Raw genomic sequence first — 12,872 nt, forward strand, 5'->3', positions numbered from 1 at the left:
CTTTACCCGGAGCTGTGTCACCACTCCCTGGACTCTGAGAGCTTCTGACCTGAGCTCCCCCGCTCCCGTCTTGAATCTCCATTCAACCCAGCCCAGGCACCATTTTTATAAAACTGTACGCCGCACACCCACCTGTCTTCATGCCCTTGCTCTTGACCTAGGCCTCTTGTTTATCCTTCAAGGCCCAGCTCACAGGTCCTGAAGATGCTGTAGCTGCTGCCGGTGGTGGATACTGTGGTAGTGCTGAGTGCTCTGTCCATGCAGCCAGGCTCTGGGCCAAGTTCACAGGCGTGAGCTCACGGAAACCACACAGCAGCTCTGAGATGGGCACAGGGAACGTGCTCCAGGACACACAGCCCAGAGCAGGGCAGCCAGATTGGACTTCCCATGCCCCCACCTCACAGTAGGCCCTTTATCTCCCCCTCATCGTCCCCACAGAAGGCACTGCTTCCAACCGTCTCTGGAACTCCCTGCTCTTACACTGACCTATTACCTCCCCGTTCTGCGAGCGTCCTCGTGCTTGTCAGGACCTCGGGCTCTTGGGGCTTGTTAATTTCCTTTGGTCTTACTGTCTTTAGCACAGTCTCCAGTACACAACAAACTCAGTAAACACCTTTTTTTTTTTTTTTTTTTTTTTGCGGTACGCGGGCCTCTCACTGCTGTGGCCTCTCCCGTTGCAGAGCACAGGCTCCGGACGCGCAGGCTCAGCGGCCATGGCTCATGGGCCCAGCCGCTCCGCGGCATGTGGGATCCTCCCGGACCGGGGCACAAACCCACGTCCCCTGCATCGGCAGGCGGACTCTCAACCACTGCGCCACCAGGGAAGCCCAGTAAACACTTTTTAAATGGAATTTTACTGCCTTTTGCCTGGAGCCTCCCGAGAAGGCAGGCCAAAGGAAGGGTTTCCAGTCTCCCGCTCCAGGACAGCCTGTGTGTTGGAGGATGTCACTGAGGATGGGCGAGCAGGCAGTGAGCATCCCCTTCAGGGGCCACTTCAGAAGGGCCTGAGGTACGGTCTTCTTCTCCCAAAGCACTCACTTCAGTTCCCTTCTCCCCTTCTTTCCCTGAAGATGCTGTGGGTGGGGTGGAGTTGGAAGAGATTCAAATCTCGAAGCAAGCTCGGAAAACTCCCAAGAAGTCGGGGCCTAAGCCCCGTTTCCTGAGAAGACAAGACGCCCCCTTTTTTTCTCTCTTCCCCACAAATTACTAAGCCAACATTTGCTATTACGAGTAACGGTCTGGGCTGCCCATGTCAAAGCTGGACCACACTTCATTTCTCCAGGGGGCTGTTCTCCAGGAAACCTTTCCGGAATCCTGCTCTCTGCCTGCTCAGGCTAACTCACCAACAGTGAGTGGCGTGAGCAGGCTTGGGGAGGCTGGAGAATTTCTCTGCTTTCAGCATGCCGTTAGCTCAACTGTTCTTTCTCCTCTGATAAAACCGCCTGCCCAGCTGCCGATAAGGGCTGAGCGATTTCCCAAACTCAGTAAATCAAGGGAGCCTGCGATGCAGGGAAGATGGGAAGAAGACATGTACAAGTGATGCTGTCCCAGCCACTGGGGACAACTGATACTGGTAACCAGAGCCATCAATCAGCCGGACGGCCCGTGTCAGATGACATCACAGCCATGTGGGGGGAAGCCGGCACTTGTTCAGCGACACTTGGGGAAATGAATCCTGCCCCCTGCCCGACCCCCTGTGCTCACTCACTCCACCCAGAGAGCTGCTGAGGGAAACGGAGGTCATGGGGTTGGCCTGCGATATTTAACACCAAGGAAAATATGAGACAGGGTGAACTATTTCCAGTGTCTGTGAATTCATACCCCGCTAAGATATGTATGAATCACCAGGGGAAGCGAGGAAACACCAAGGGAAGCAGAGAGGAATGGAAAGGCTGATAAACTGGGACCTGGTCCAGCCCCACCACAAAACTACTGGGTTACCCTGGACCTGTGGCTTCATGCTGGAGCACCACTGTATTTTTGAAAGTGTGTGTGTGTGTGTGTGTGTGTGTGTGTGTGTGTGTGTGTGTGTGTGTAAGAGGAACGCAGTGCATTAGGGGCAAGTGGTTTGCCCAAGGCCCTAAAGATCTGTCTGCCTAGAGAGCTGAGTCTCTACCTTTCCATGATGGTTCCACCTTCCAAACATCCCTGAGACCCGCCCAGTGGCCGATGGGAAACCGGGAATTCCCAAGCCTTCCAAGAGCCTCACAAGCCAAGATCATTTCAGGGGGATCAACCTGGAGAAACAAGCGCCCATCTTTTTCAAATCCCAGAGGTGCCCGCCACACCCGGCTGGACCCTGCCATGACTCTGTGCCTTTCAGGACAGCCTTGCCTAAAATCATTTATCTTGGCTGCCTTTTGGCCGAAAGGAGTATTTTGGCTTCCTCTCCTATCAGTTTGCCAGGAACAACAACAGCCTGTCAAGGTTATTTCAGGTCTGGCCTGGAAAGACCATGAGAAACATTCACCAGATAAGAAAGAGCCTTTCGTGCTATCGCTACTGCCTTGTGGACTCCCGGTGCTGCCTGCTGTGCTCTGCACTGACTTGAGAAATGCTTCCCTCATTTGTCCCATGATGGCCACCGGAGGAAAGAAGAGAGAAACAGGGCACCTCTGCCTCCACCCACCACTCCCATGGTGTGTGGCCCCGGTTCTCTGTCTCCTTTACATGCACTGTCAATGTCCAGCTCACTGGGCTAGAGGGAGTCACAGGTCTGGAATAATTGGTGTACAGGACAGGGCCGAGGAAAGGAAGATCACAGAGGCGGGGCATCAGGCTCAAGGGGCCTCAATTTGAGGCACATCTTCATTCAGAGGCATGTGACTGGTCTTGCTTCGCTGAAAGTCAGCTGCCGCATTCAGTCAACGAATATGTACTGGCCACTTACAATGGAACAGGCACTGTGCTAGCCATGAAGATAGGGGAGCGGCTAAGACAGACTGGACTTTGACCTTTAAGAGCTGGTAACAGGTACGGGCTCTCTCCCCTCATAAAGAATGCACTGAAACAATCTAAAAAAACATTGTGTATGGACGCTTTGTTTGCTTTTATACACACATATATATTGGTAGTGACTCCGATGCAGTGCTATCGGTGCTATTACAAATACATCAAGTACCATGAGAGGCCAGAAGAAAGAATCACCACCTCTGTTTGGATAGGATCAGGGAAGGCTTACTCAAGGAGGTGAGCTGGCAGGCAGTGATGGGAAAGGCAACACAGGGTGCTGTACATGCAAATGATACACGGAAGCCTGAAACACTCTGTTATGGTTAAATGTTTGTGCTTCTCTCACACCTGCCAATTCCCATGGTGAACCCCCAGCCACCGATGTGATGGTATTAGGAGGTGGGGCCTCTGGGAGGTAACTGGGTTTGATGAGTCACAGGGTGGGGCCCCATAATGGGATTAGTGCCCTTAGAAGAAGAGGAAGACACTCCAGACCTGCTTCTCTCTGCATTGGGAGGACACAGCAAGCCAGCAAGGGGGCTCTCACCAGAACCCAACCATGCTGGTACCTTGATCATGGACTTTCTGCCTCTAAAACCATGAGAAATAAATGTCTGTTGTTTAAGCCACGCAGTCTACGGTATTTTGTTATAGCAGCCTGAGCTAAGACATGCCATGACATATTTATGGAGCTACAAGTAATTCAGCAGGGATGGGTTCCTCAACTTCTGAGAGATGAAGTTTCCCAGCAGGCACATGTGGTATCTGTTGAGTAATCCCTGACACCTAACAGGGAAGAATTTAGCCATCAAAAAGCCAACTCTGAAGACCAGCTTGCTCACCCCACGTTCTCTCTTGCACTAGACTTCCGGTCAGGCCACATTTGAAAGATGATCCAACTGCTACAATCTCCATTCTCTCAGCCTTGAATAACACCAGCCCTGAGTCTTAAATCAATATAAGACTTTGACTCTTTGAGTCAAAAGCAATCAAAACCACAGCATCACACCCTATATTTGCCACTAGATGGAGCTATGCATCACACCAAAAAAAAGACCAGAGGCTAAATTGATTTTCTCCAAGTGTTCTGTAAATAGAATCACTGACTTTCACAGCTGGTGGTAGCAAGTTATACAAGCCCAGGGTCCCGTGAGGGTTGGCATGAAGGATAGACCATTCACAAAATATTTATTAAATTCCTACTTGTGCTAGTCTCAGTTTAGACAAATAATGGGCACTATCTGCCTTCTGGGAGCTCCATGTTTGGTGGAGGAAAGGCGCGCACACACACACACACACACGCACACGCACACACACACATTGTGCATGATGTTTCTTGTGCATCCCAGACTCTGCCGGGTGTTTTTCAAGTTCTATCTCTAATTCCCAAATGTTAAAAACTTGCTCCAGTTCATTTGGCAGAGCCAAGATTAAATCTCAAATCTGCTTGCCTCTTAAGACCATATTCTTTCCTCAATACCGTCCAGATCCCTCTCAAACACTTCCCACGCAAAGCGAAAGGTTCACACATAAAGTTGGGTGTGAACCAAGACCACCAGAAACGCATCAGACAGAGTTAACTGACTGGGGGTGTCCAGGAAGGCATCACAGAGGAGGTGTTTTTTTTGTTTGCTTGTTTGGGTTTTTTTTTTTTTTTTTTAATCAGTCAGATAAGCTTGAGGGGAAAGAAATTCCAGGGAGAAAGAGGCAGGTCCTGTGGCACAAAGCTTTGCAAATGCAGGAAACAGCCTTTGGTAGCAAATGGCATGTAGCCTAGGGCACTGGGGAGCTGGGGTGTGTGAGGAGGGATGTGGACAGGGTGGAGGTGGGAGGGCAGCTGAGGGAAAGACCATAAACAGCCTCCCTTGTTCAGTTAAGAAGTTGAGATCTATTCCCACAGGCAATGGGAAGCCAAAGGCTCTCGGAGAAACTTCTAATGTTAAATTTGAACGGTCATTTTTTTTTTTTCCAGGAAGGGAGGTATATTCATACTTTGGAACATTATACAACTCACTGACTCCTTTGAAAAGAAAAAAAAAAATCTTTCCGAACATATGGACACCAAGTCTGTCCCTTTAATTTCACTCTATACCATATGGCACCCTGAGTTTTTAGATGAGTAGATGGACTGGCTTCACAGATCAAAACTTGGTAAGAGACATCTTCGTCTGTTTCTTTTCTTTTTTTTTTTTTTTTGTGGTACGCGGGCCTCTCACGGTTGCGGCCTCTCCCGTTGCGGAGCACAGTCTCCGGACGCGCAGGTTCAGCGGCCATGGCTCACGGGCCCAGCCGCTCCTCGGCATGTGGGATCCTCCTGGACCGGGGCATGAACCCGTGTCCCCTGCATCGGCAGGTGGACTCCCAACCACTGCACCACCAGGGAAGCCCCGTCTGTTTCTTTAATTCCTTTTCCACTAACCACAGCCGAAGCCCAATTTATCAATCTGATAAAATGAAGTGGTGAGGTCAGACGATTTCTTGCACAGTACGTAGACACGCCTGGCACATACTAAGTGCGATAGAAGGGTTTGATAAGTACACACACACAGACCAAAGGCGTGTGCCATTAGTTCCCTAGCTAAACTCCAAGGAAATCAAGTAACTTCAGCCCTACCTCAGGGAGACCTGAATGATACACACAGGTGCACGTGCAATCATCCAAAGGAGACAATGAGCGGGAGACATCAAAAAACAGCTGTTCTGCCAAGCTGAGGCCCCCTGTCATTTTGAAAACAAAGGCCATACGTTTACAGAAACTAGAATTTACTTCCACCTCAGTCTTGCTAACTAAACTTGCTGTAAACTTTTACGAGAACTTTCCTCAAAGAGCCTCAATACTGATTTATATATTACTCATACATCGAGGCTGTTTCCACTAAGCCAAACAAACATCTGGAAGAAAACTGTAATCATTTCATTGTTTCCAAGCGCCGGGACCTTTGAGGTTGATAAGACATCTAAACCCTGTCTGAAAACTGTGTGTCTTTATCAGATACTTGCCATTAATTAGATACAACCTCAAAGAGAAATCTAATTGTAGAAGGCTAAAAACCAAATTAACTGTAGTGCTTTGAGGCTTTGGGAAGTTAAATGACGCGCTTGATGTTACAGAGTTTGCGAGTGGCAGAACGGGATTCAAGCTTGTCTGGTATCTGTCTGTTTTCTTTCCACTACACCAACTGCCTCAGCAATATGACTTACTGGGCAGATTCTGAAGTACAGACTAAATGACCAGTCATTCAATATCTACAACCTTGTCATGTTTATAAAAGGAAAAAGAATTGAGTACAAAGGATATTAAATGGCGTGCCCTGAACTCTGCACATACAGGCAAACCTATAACTTGGCCTCAAAGCAGAAACCCGCGTGTTATTTCCAGTGTGGAGTCATGCTTAACTAGCACTCTAGAATGTCACAACTAGAAGGAGCGCTCAATGCCATCTGGGCTGCCTCTCCTCATTGTGCAGGTAAATTTCTACATTAAAAGGAATTGGTGGGGCTGGGGTGGGGGGAGTTGGAAACAGACCAGAGTTCTCCAATTTCCGTAATTGGGTGTTTGCTTACATTTCCTATCTACACTTGCTCTAAGCACTATCTCACTTGCTAAAAATGTAAGCTTCCCAAAGCAGAGAGTGAAATGTAAACATCTGTGCCTTTTAGCAGGGGTAAAGCCTTTGGTTTGAATAGCTGAAGAAACTAGGAATGTCTCACTGTAACATCACTAAGGTTCAGTTTACGGTGTTTCAATGTCTCCACCTTGTGGAAACTGTCAGTAGTACATAAAAATAAATACATCTTCATTTATTAAAAGACTGACCTGACAAGAGAATAAACTTTCTTAAAAAATATGAAAATCTCAAAATAATCCCGAAGTATTTTGGTAGTATATCACAGTGGGACGTGATAATGATGACCTTGAGGCCATGCTGAATACCAACGGTCTTCTAAAGAATAATAAAAGGTTAAATTACATGTAATTTTAGTAACAGGTATATGTTACTGTTTTCATGTTCATGTAAAACTAGAGACACAAAATGATGCTCTAAGTTAACTGGATCATTTGATTTCTCAGGCCATTAACTTTCCCAGCCATTTGGATGATAGCAGAAACGTGTTACTCTGTAAGGGTTTGGTGGCTCCCGTCTTTGAAGATTTCACTATGGGATGGTTCTAAAAGTAACAGGCAAAAAGCCAAAGCAGCTCTATGTCTAAGCTTCTAATTAAATGAAAGAACACTTCTAGTAAGACAGGTAGAACTAAGCAAAACAATTTTAAAATAAACTCAAGTAGCTATTTCAACACAGCAATACAATGCTGGGCAAGATGGGGCAGTTCGGTGGTTAAGGAACTAGCCCTGGGCTCTGCTTCTTAACTACTTGGGCAAGTTATTTAACCTTCCTGAGCCTCAGTTTACTCCTCCAGAAGATGGGGATTATGATATCACCTACCTCAAAGGACTGCTGTGAGGACAGAAGAAGATAACATATACATAGAGCACCTAGCACAGAGCTTGGCACATAGTAGGATAACGAGCTACTGTTAAAATTATGAAAACATTGACTCACCCATGGGGTTCTTGATCATTACATTCAGGAAAATGAGTGGCATGATCATCATGCCTAATTTTTTTATCTGTAATTTTATCTATTAGAATGTTAGACGGGGTGGGGGGGAAGGTCCTGAAGGGCTTCTGGGCAAGCCGGGTTCACAGATGAAGAACTCACAGGAAGTGGAGCAAACGGATGCTCGTTCAGCTTCCACAGTGATCTGGAAGTGTGGCAAAAACAAGAAGCCAAGCCTTGGGCCACACATGGTCACGGCCCGGCTCAGACATCATCTCATCACTCGCCTCAACTTCGCATGTTACAGGGAGGTTGGGTCTGCTCCTTCATCCATCGAGCCGCGTGCTCACCAATTCAGCAACGTTTATAAGCTCTTACATGTACAAGGCACTGAGGATTCAGTGGGGAGCAAGCCTGGCAAGTCCCTGCACAAAGGAGCTTGTTGTTGTAAGCAGGAACGGGCGGGGAAACGATAAAATATAAACCCATCTTCAGGATAATTTCAAACAGCGATAAGCTTCCAAATGAGCATAAGACACGGTGACGGAAACTAGGCCTGGGGCAGGTCACATAAAGGACTTCAAGTTGAAGGGTCAAGGAGGGCCCCTCCAAAGAGATGCCGGCCGAGCAGCCAGAAGGAACCAGGGGAATAGATCTGGGCAATAGAACCGAGGCAGAGAAACAGTGCAAAGGCCCTGAGGCAGGAAAGAGCTTGATGAGACTGAGGGAAAGAATTACCAGCTGCAGCAGCAGAAGCAAGGGGGAGTACAGGACAATGAGTTCTAAGAGGCAGGTAAGGGCCAGATCCTGTAGGCCAGGTAGGCCAGGCTCAGGAGTCTGGATTCGATCCTAAGCATAAGGTTTGGTTTAAAGGACTGACACAATATGGTTTGTTGTCAAGTGTCACTCTGGCTGCCGGTGGAGCCTGGCTGGAATTGCCCAGCGAGTTACTGCCAAGCCCGGACTGCGGCGCAAGCCCTGCGTCTCTTGGCCCAGAAGGCTCCCCTCCGGGGCACACAGCCTTCAAAATGAACAGGACGTGAGGAAGGCAGTTTGCTCTCCCCCAGAGAACTTCCATAAGTCCCGCAGAAGAGAAGGCAGGGGCCACGCCTCCCCTGCTCCGTGAAAAGAGAGGCGGCCCAGGTACTCACCCGCTCGTGATGTCGTCCGCCCGCACGTTCTTGCTCAGAACGTCCCCGTCGCTCATGTAGCCGGGGGCGTCCATGCTGATGCTCTCCAAGTCCATCTCATCTCCTGCCTTGTCCGAGACGTCCCCGTGGCAGACGCTGCTGCCCCTGGAGGCCAGCTGCCTCCGCAGGGGGGCAGAGTACATGTAGCGGCCCGACTCCGTGTTGATGAAGCGGCTGGCGTTGGCTCGGGGCGGGTACCCGTTGCCCATCGAGGGGGCGTCTCCCGCCTGCAGCCGAGGGCTGGACTGGCCGAGCCTCCAGGACAGGGGAGTGGGCCTGCCCGTCAAGCTGAGGATACTGCGCCCGCTGATCTCCGTGGTGACATTGGTGTCAAACGTGGTTTCCAATGTGCTAAAAACATAAAACCGGCTTTGGGTTAGACCCCAATATGCCTAGTAGTCTTTGCAGTTCACATTCTCTTTCATTTTTTTTTTTTTTTTTTTTTTAGAATTATGAAATACTTCCCGTATACAAAAGAGGATCAAAATATAAGGTACTGGGCTTCCCAGGTGGCACAGTGGTTAAGAATCCATCTGCCGGGCTTCCCTGGTGGCGCAGTGGTTGAGAGTCCGCCTGCCGATGCAGGGGACACGGGTTCGTGCCCCAGTCCGGGAAGATCCCACATGCCGCGGAGCGGCTGGGCCTGTGAGCCATGGCCGCTGAGCCTGCGCGTCCGGAGCCTGTGCTCCGCAACGGGAGGCCACAACAGTGAGAGGCCCGCGTAACGCAAAAAAAAAAAAAAAAAAAAAAAAAAAAGAATCCATCTGCCAATGCAGGGGACATGGGTTCAAGCCCTGGTCCGGGAAGATCCCACATGCCGCGGAGCAACTAAGCCCGTGCGCCACAACTACTGAGCCTGCGCTCTAGAGCCCGTGACCCACAACTCCTGAAGCCCACGCGCTTAGAGCCCGTGCTCTGCAACAAGAGATGCCACCGCAATGAGAAGCCCATGCACCACAACAAAGAGTAGCCTCCGCTCACTGCAACTAGAGGAGGCCCGCGCACAGCAACACAGACCCAATGCAGCCAAAAATAAAATAAATAAGTTAAAAACAAACTAAGGTACCAACATACCACCCGGTGTAGGTCTGTTAAAAATGAAGACTAAGCTGCACATCTACGTGACATTCTGAGAAGCCCAGCACAGATTTTTCCCCTAAAACATGGTACAAGATACCCCTAACAATTACTTTAAATAAACAATCTTAACTTCTGGAATCTTCTTTCCAACCCAGGAAAGGAAGTAGAAAACTCTGGACTGATAATAATGGGGCATAAAGGTAGCTGTGTGCCTATTCATCCTAGGATGCTGCATCTCAGCTCACTTCTCCTAAAGGCAGGATGTACCCATCCACTCCCAAGGTCCTAAGATCCCATTTTCACATCCTCAGCTCTCTCCAGACTGTGCAGGTGGGGAGGGCCCTGATTTTCTAACTCTGTAATATCTATCCCCCCCCCGCCCCCATTACACACACGCACTTCTGCTTCTCCCACCTTTTGTCCAAAATGACAAACTTTGGGGGCAAAAGGCCAGAAAAGAGTGGTAGATGCCTGGGCTTGAGACCCATGAAACTAGCTGAGTCTGAAACTGCCAGGGGATGGAGCTCGTCCCTGGCCCTCCGAAGACTCTTTTGCAGTCAGTCCACTGTCTTTCCAGCCCTGCAGGTCTCGCCACACCATCAAGATGCAGAGACACGCTGGGGTCTCTTTACTAAGCAGAGACAGCGAGTCTTTCCTGCAGAAGAAAGCATGGAAGATTTCCCTCCTGTCATGATCACCGTCCTAGCCCAAGCCAAGAAATCCACGAAACTGCTGTAACCTACATTTAATCAGTTTCAATGATGATGGTAGAAAGAGGGATGTTTCTTAGCTAATCAAGAGTCGCAGGGTCCAGCACCTGGTTCCATGCCATCACCAGCCACCCCCAGTGGACTTGTCTCTGGGAGAATCAATTTGGTGCCTCATCTGTTTTTGTTTCCCTCTGATCCTGGAAGCAGCCTGCCTGACTCTCCTTATACTGGGAACTCCTAAGGTTCGGGCCCTGGTCTTCTTTAAGAACCCACAGTGCTTAACCCCAATCTGCCGAAGCTGCTGGCTGGGGTGGAGCCCAGCAGTCTCCTTGCTGTATTCATTTATCAAAGAGACTGAAATTGGAGAAGCAGGGGAGACCCCCCAGACCCGGGAGCTCACAGGGGTAACCGGGACTTTACCTCGATCATCAAGGCCAAACACAAACCATAAAAGTTGGTTCTGCCCAAATCACGAAGGATGTCCCAGGGCTGCATCCTCTTCCCCTTCTTGCTCAACAGTGAAAAGAAACTGATAAATGTTTCCAGTGTAATCCTAGAGTTCATCTAACGAAATCATGGTTTAAACATGATCCTACGTTTTTATAAATATTTCTGTACGTGTTTTATACACGTGCATGACTAACAACGTTACAGAGCGCTTGGGGATCAGAAGACTGGGTAGGAATTCGAGTTATTCACTTTATCACACAGGTCAAACACAGTTCACCTGCTCGTTTCAACAGTATAATATCATATCGTTTTGGAAAATGCAAGCAAAGGGAAATTTAAATGCAGCTGGTCTGCAACATCCTCCGTGGAATGGATTTAGCAACCGTCTGCTTTGGGGAGGAATCTGTCTCCACGGATTTTTGCTCTTGATACTTCCGCATGCCGTATGGCATTCTCGGTGAATTCCAGCACGTTTGGCGATCAAGGTTATTTATTCCGTTATTAACCAAATCACTTGGCTAGTGGCGGGAACACACCGTGGCAGGAGCAGCCATGTGAAAACCAAGTTACTAGCTGGTTCAGGAAAGTGATTCACGCTCTAGATACCTGTGTGTAACCTGAGTTCCCCGTAAACTGGACATGGTCTCCTCCAAATTCTGCCGCAGATCAGCGATGTTCTTCACCGTCCGCAGGCGCCGAGCCTCGGGATCTTCCCCTGGAGAGACAAAGGTTAAAGCTATTTTAGTTCTCAGATAGATGGGTAGATTCTTGGGAACAGCAACTGTGCCTGTGACCAAAACCACGTTTCCTGCTCAGGGCCTGGTTCACCACGGGTGCTCGAAAAGGATTTGAGAATGAATGCGTGAATGAATAAATGCACAGGTGCCCAAAGGAAGGGGTTAAATCTAAAGAGAGAGAGAGGTCTTTCTTCTCCCTGCAGGTCCCTCCAGCACAGGTGAAGTCTAGCCGCGGGAAAAGCAAAGTGCCGAGCCTGAGACAAACACGTTTTCACACTGTCTCCAATAAAGCCACGAACACATTAGGTCTGACCCCTGCCCAGGAAGGACCTTTGGTTTTCTCACCCATGGGTGACAGGTGCTGCTGTCTACTGGCCCGACATTACAGATGGTTAATTTGTAGTGGCTAAAAGATCTGCACTTATTAATCATGAATATTCCTCCAGAGAGAGGTTTGCCTTTTTCTTTGTTCGATGTGTTATGTCATCTCGAATGCTGGCTCCTTTAACCCCCTGGCTGAGTGGTCACGGGATAGGTGCTGACCCTCTCTCTCCATCCTTCAGATTCCACGGTCCTAGACGAAGACAGTGACAGCGCTGACCTCAAAGGACTGCTGTAGGGACTAAATGGAGATCCCTGAGCGCAGCGCCCACCAAAAGCACTCAACTCACGCCAGCTGGTGCTGCAGAGCGGGAATCGTTCGATAAGATTCAGGCTTCTCTCTGGGGGACAAGGGACTTCTATTCCCTGGGCAACATTTCCCACCAAATACCTGGCCCGGAGAGGTCAAGTTGGCACAAACATCCCAGGAGAAACAGGCTACACACAAGCTAGAAGCCACGTCCCCTCTCAGGGAAGCCTCGCTTTGGGTTGTCTGGCTATTTTGTTTAGTTTGGGCTGCTTATAGGGGGAGAGGAAAAGCCAAATAACTAAAATAGTGATTAAAGGAATCACGTATCATTCCCTCAGAGTAATTTCAGGAGGGCTGAGAAGACCACAACCAAGGGTCTTTAAAAGCTGATGACTATTTCAAGTGCTCAGCAATATTTCTAAAGAAATCTCTATATAGAACACAGTACACATGGGCAGCAGCAAGTGGGATATAGAGCAGACACCAAGCAGAACTTCCAGCAACTGCCATTAATAGTGCAACAGGCATTTCTTACAGACATTTCTATAAGAAATGTCATA

General features: G+C 48.9%; 1 protein-coding gene across 11 annotated transcripts in view; it reads right to left on the reverse strand.

Moving 5' to 3' along the window:
* The window catches only part of NAV2 (neuron navigator 2), an 840,045-nt gene that overhangs the window by 150,360 nt on the left and 676,813 nt on the right, over positions 1-12,872 (reverse strand). For 10 of the 11 annotated variants that reach the window (XM_079930284.1, XM_079930286.1, XM_079930288.1 and 7 more), the window contains 2 exons: positions 11,551-11,659; positions 8,666-9,055 (listed from right to left, as the gene is read on the reverse strand). In XM_079930284.1, coding sequence (XP_079786410.1) covers positions 8,666-9,055; positions 11,551-11,659 — 499 coding nt within the window. Of the gene's footprint in view, positions 1-132; positions 254-8,665; positions 9,056-11,550; positions 11,660-12,872 lie in introns of those variants that run through there. The other variant, XM_079930282.1, reaches the window with a different exon arrangement.

Source organism: Stenella coeruleoalba (assembly GCF_951394435.1).
Source record: "Stenella coeruleoalba genome assembly, chromosome: 8".
Taxonomy (NCBI): domain Eukaryota; kingdom Metazoa; phylum Chordata; class Mammalia; order Artiodactyla; family Delphinidae; genus Stenella; species Stenella coeruleoalba.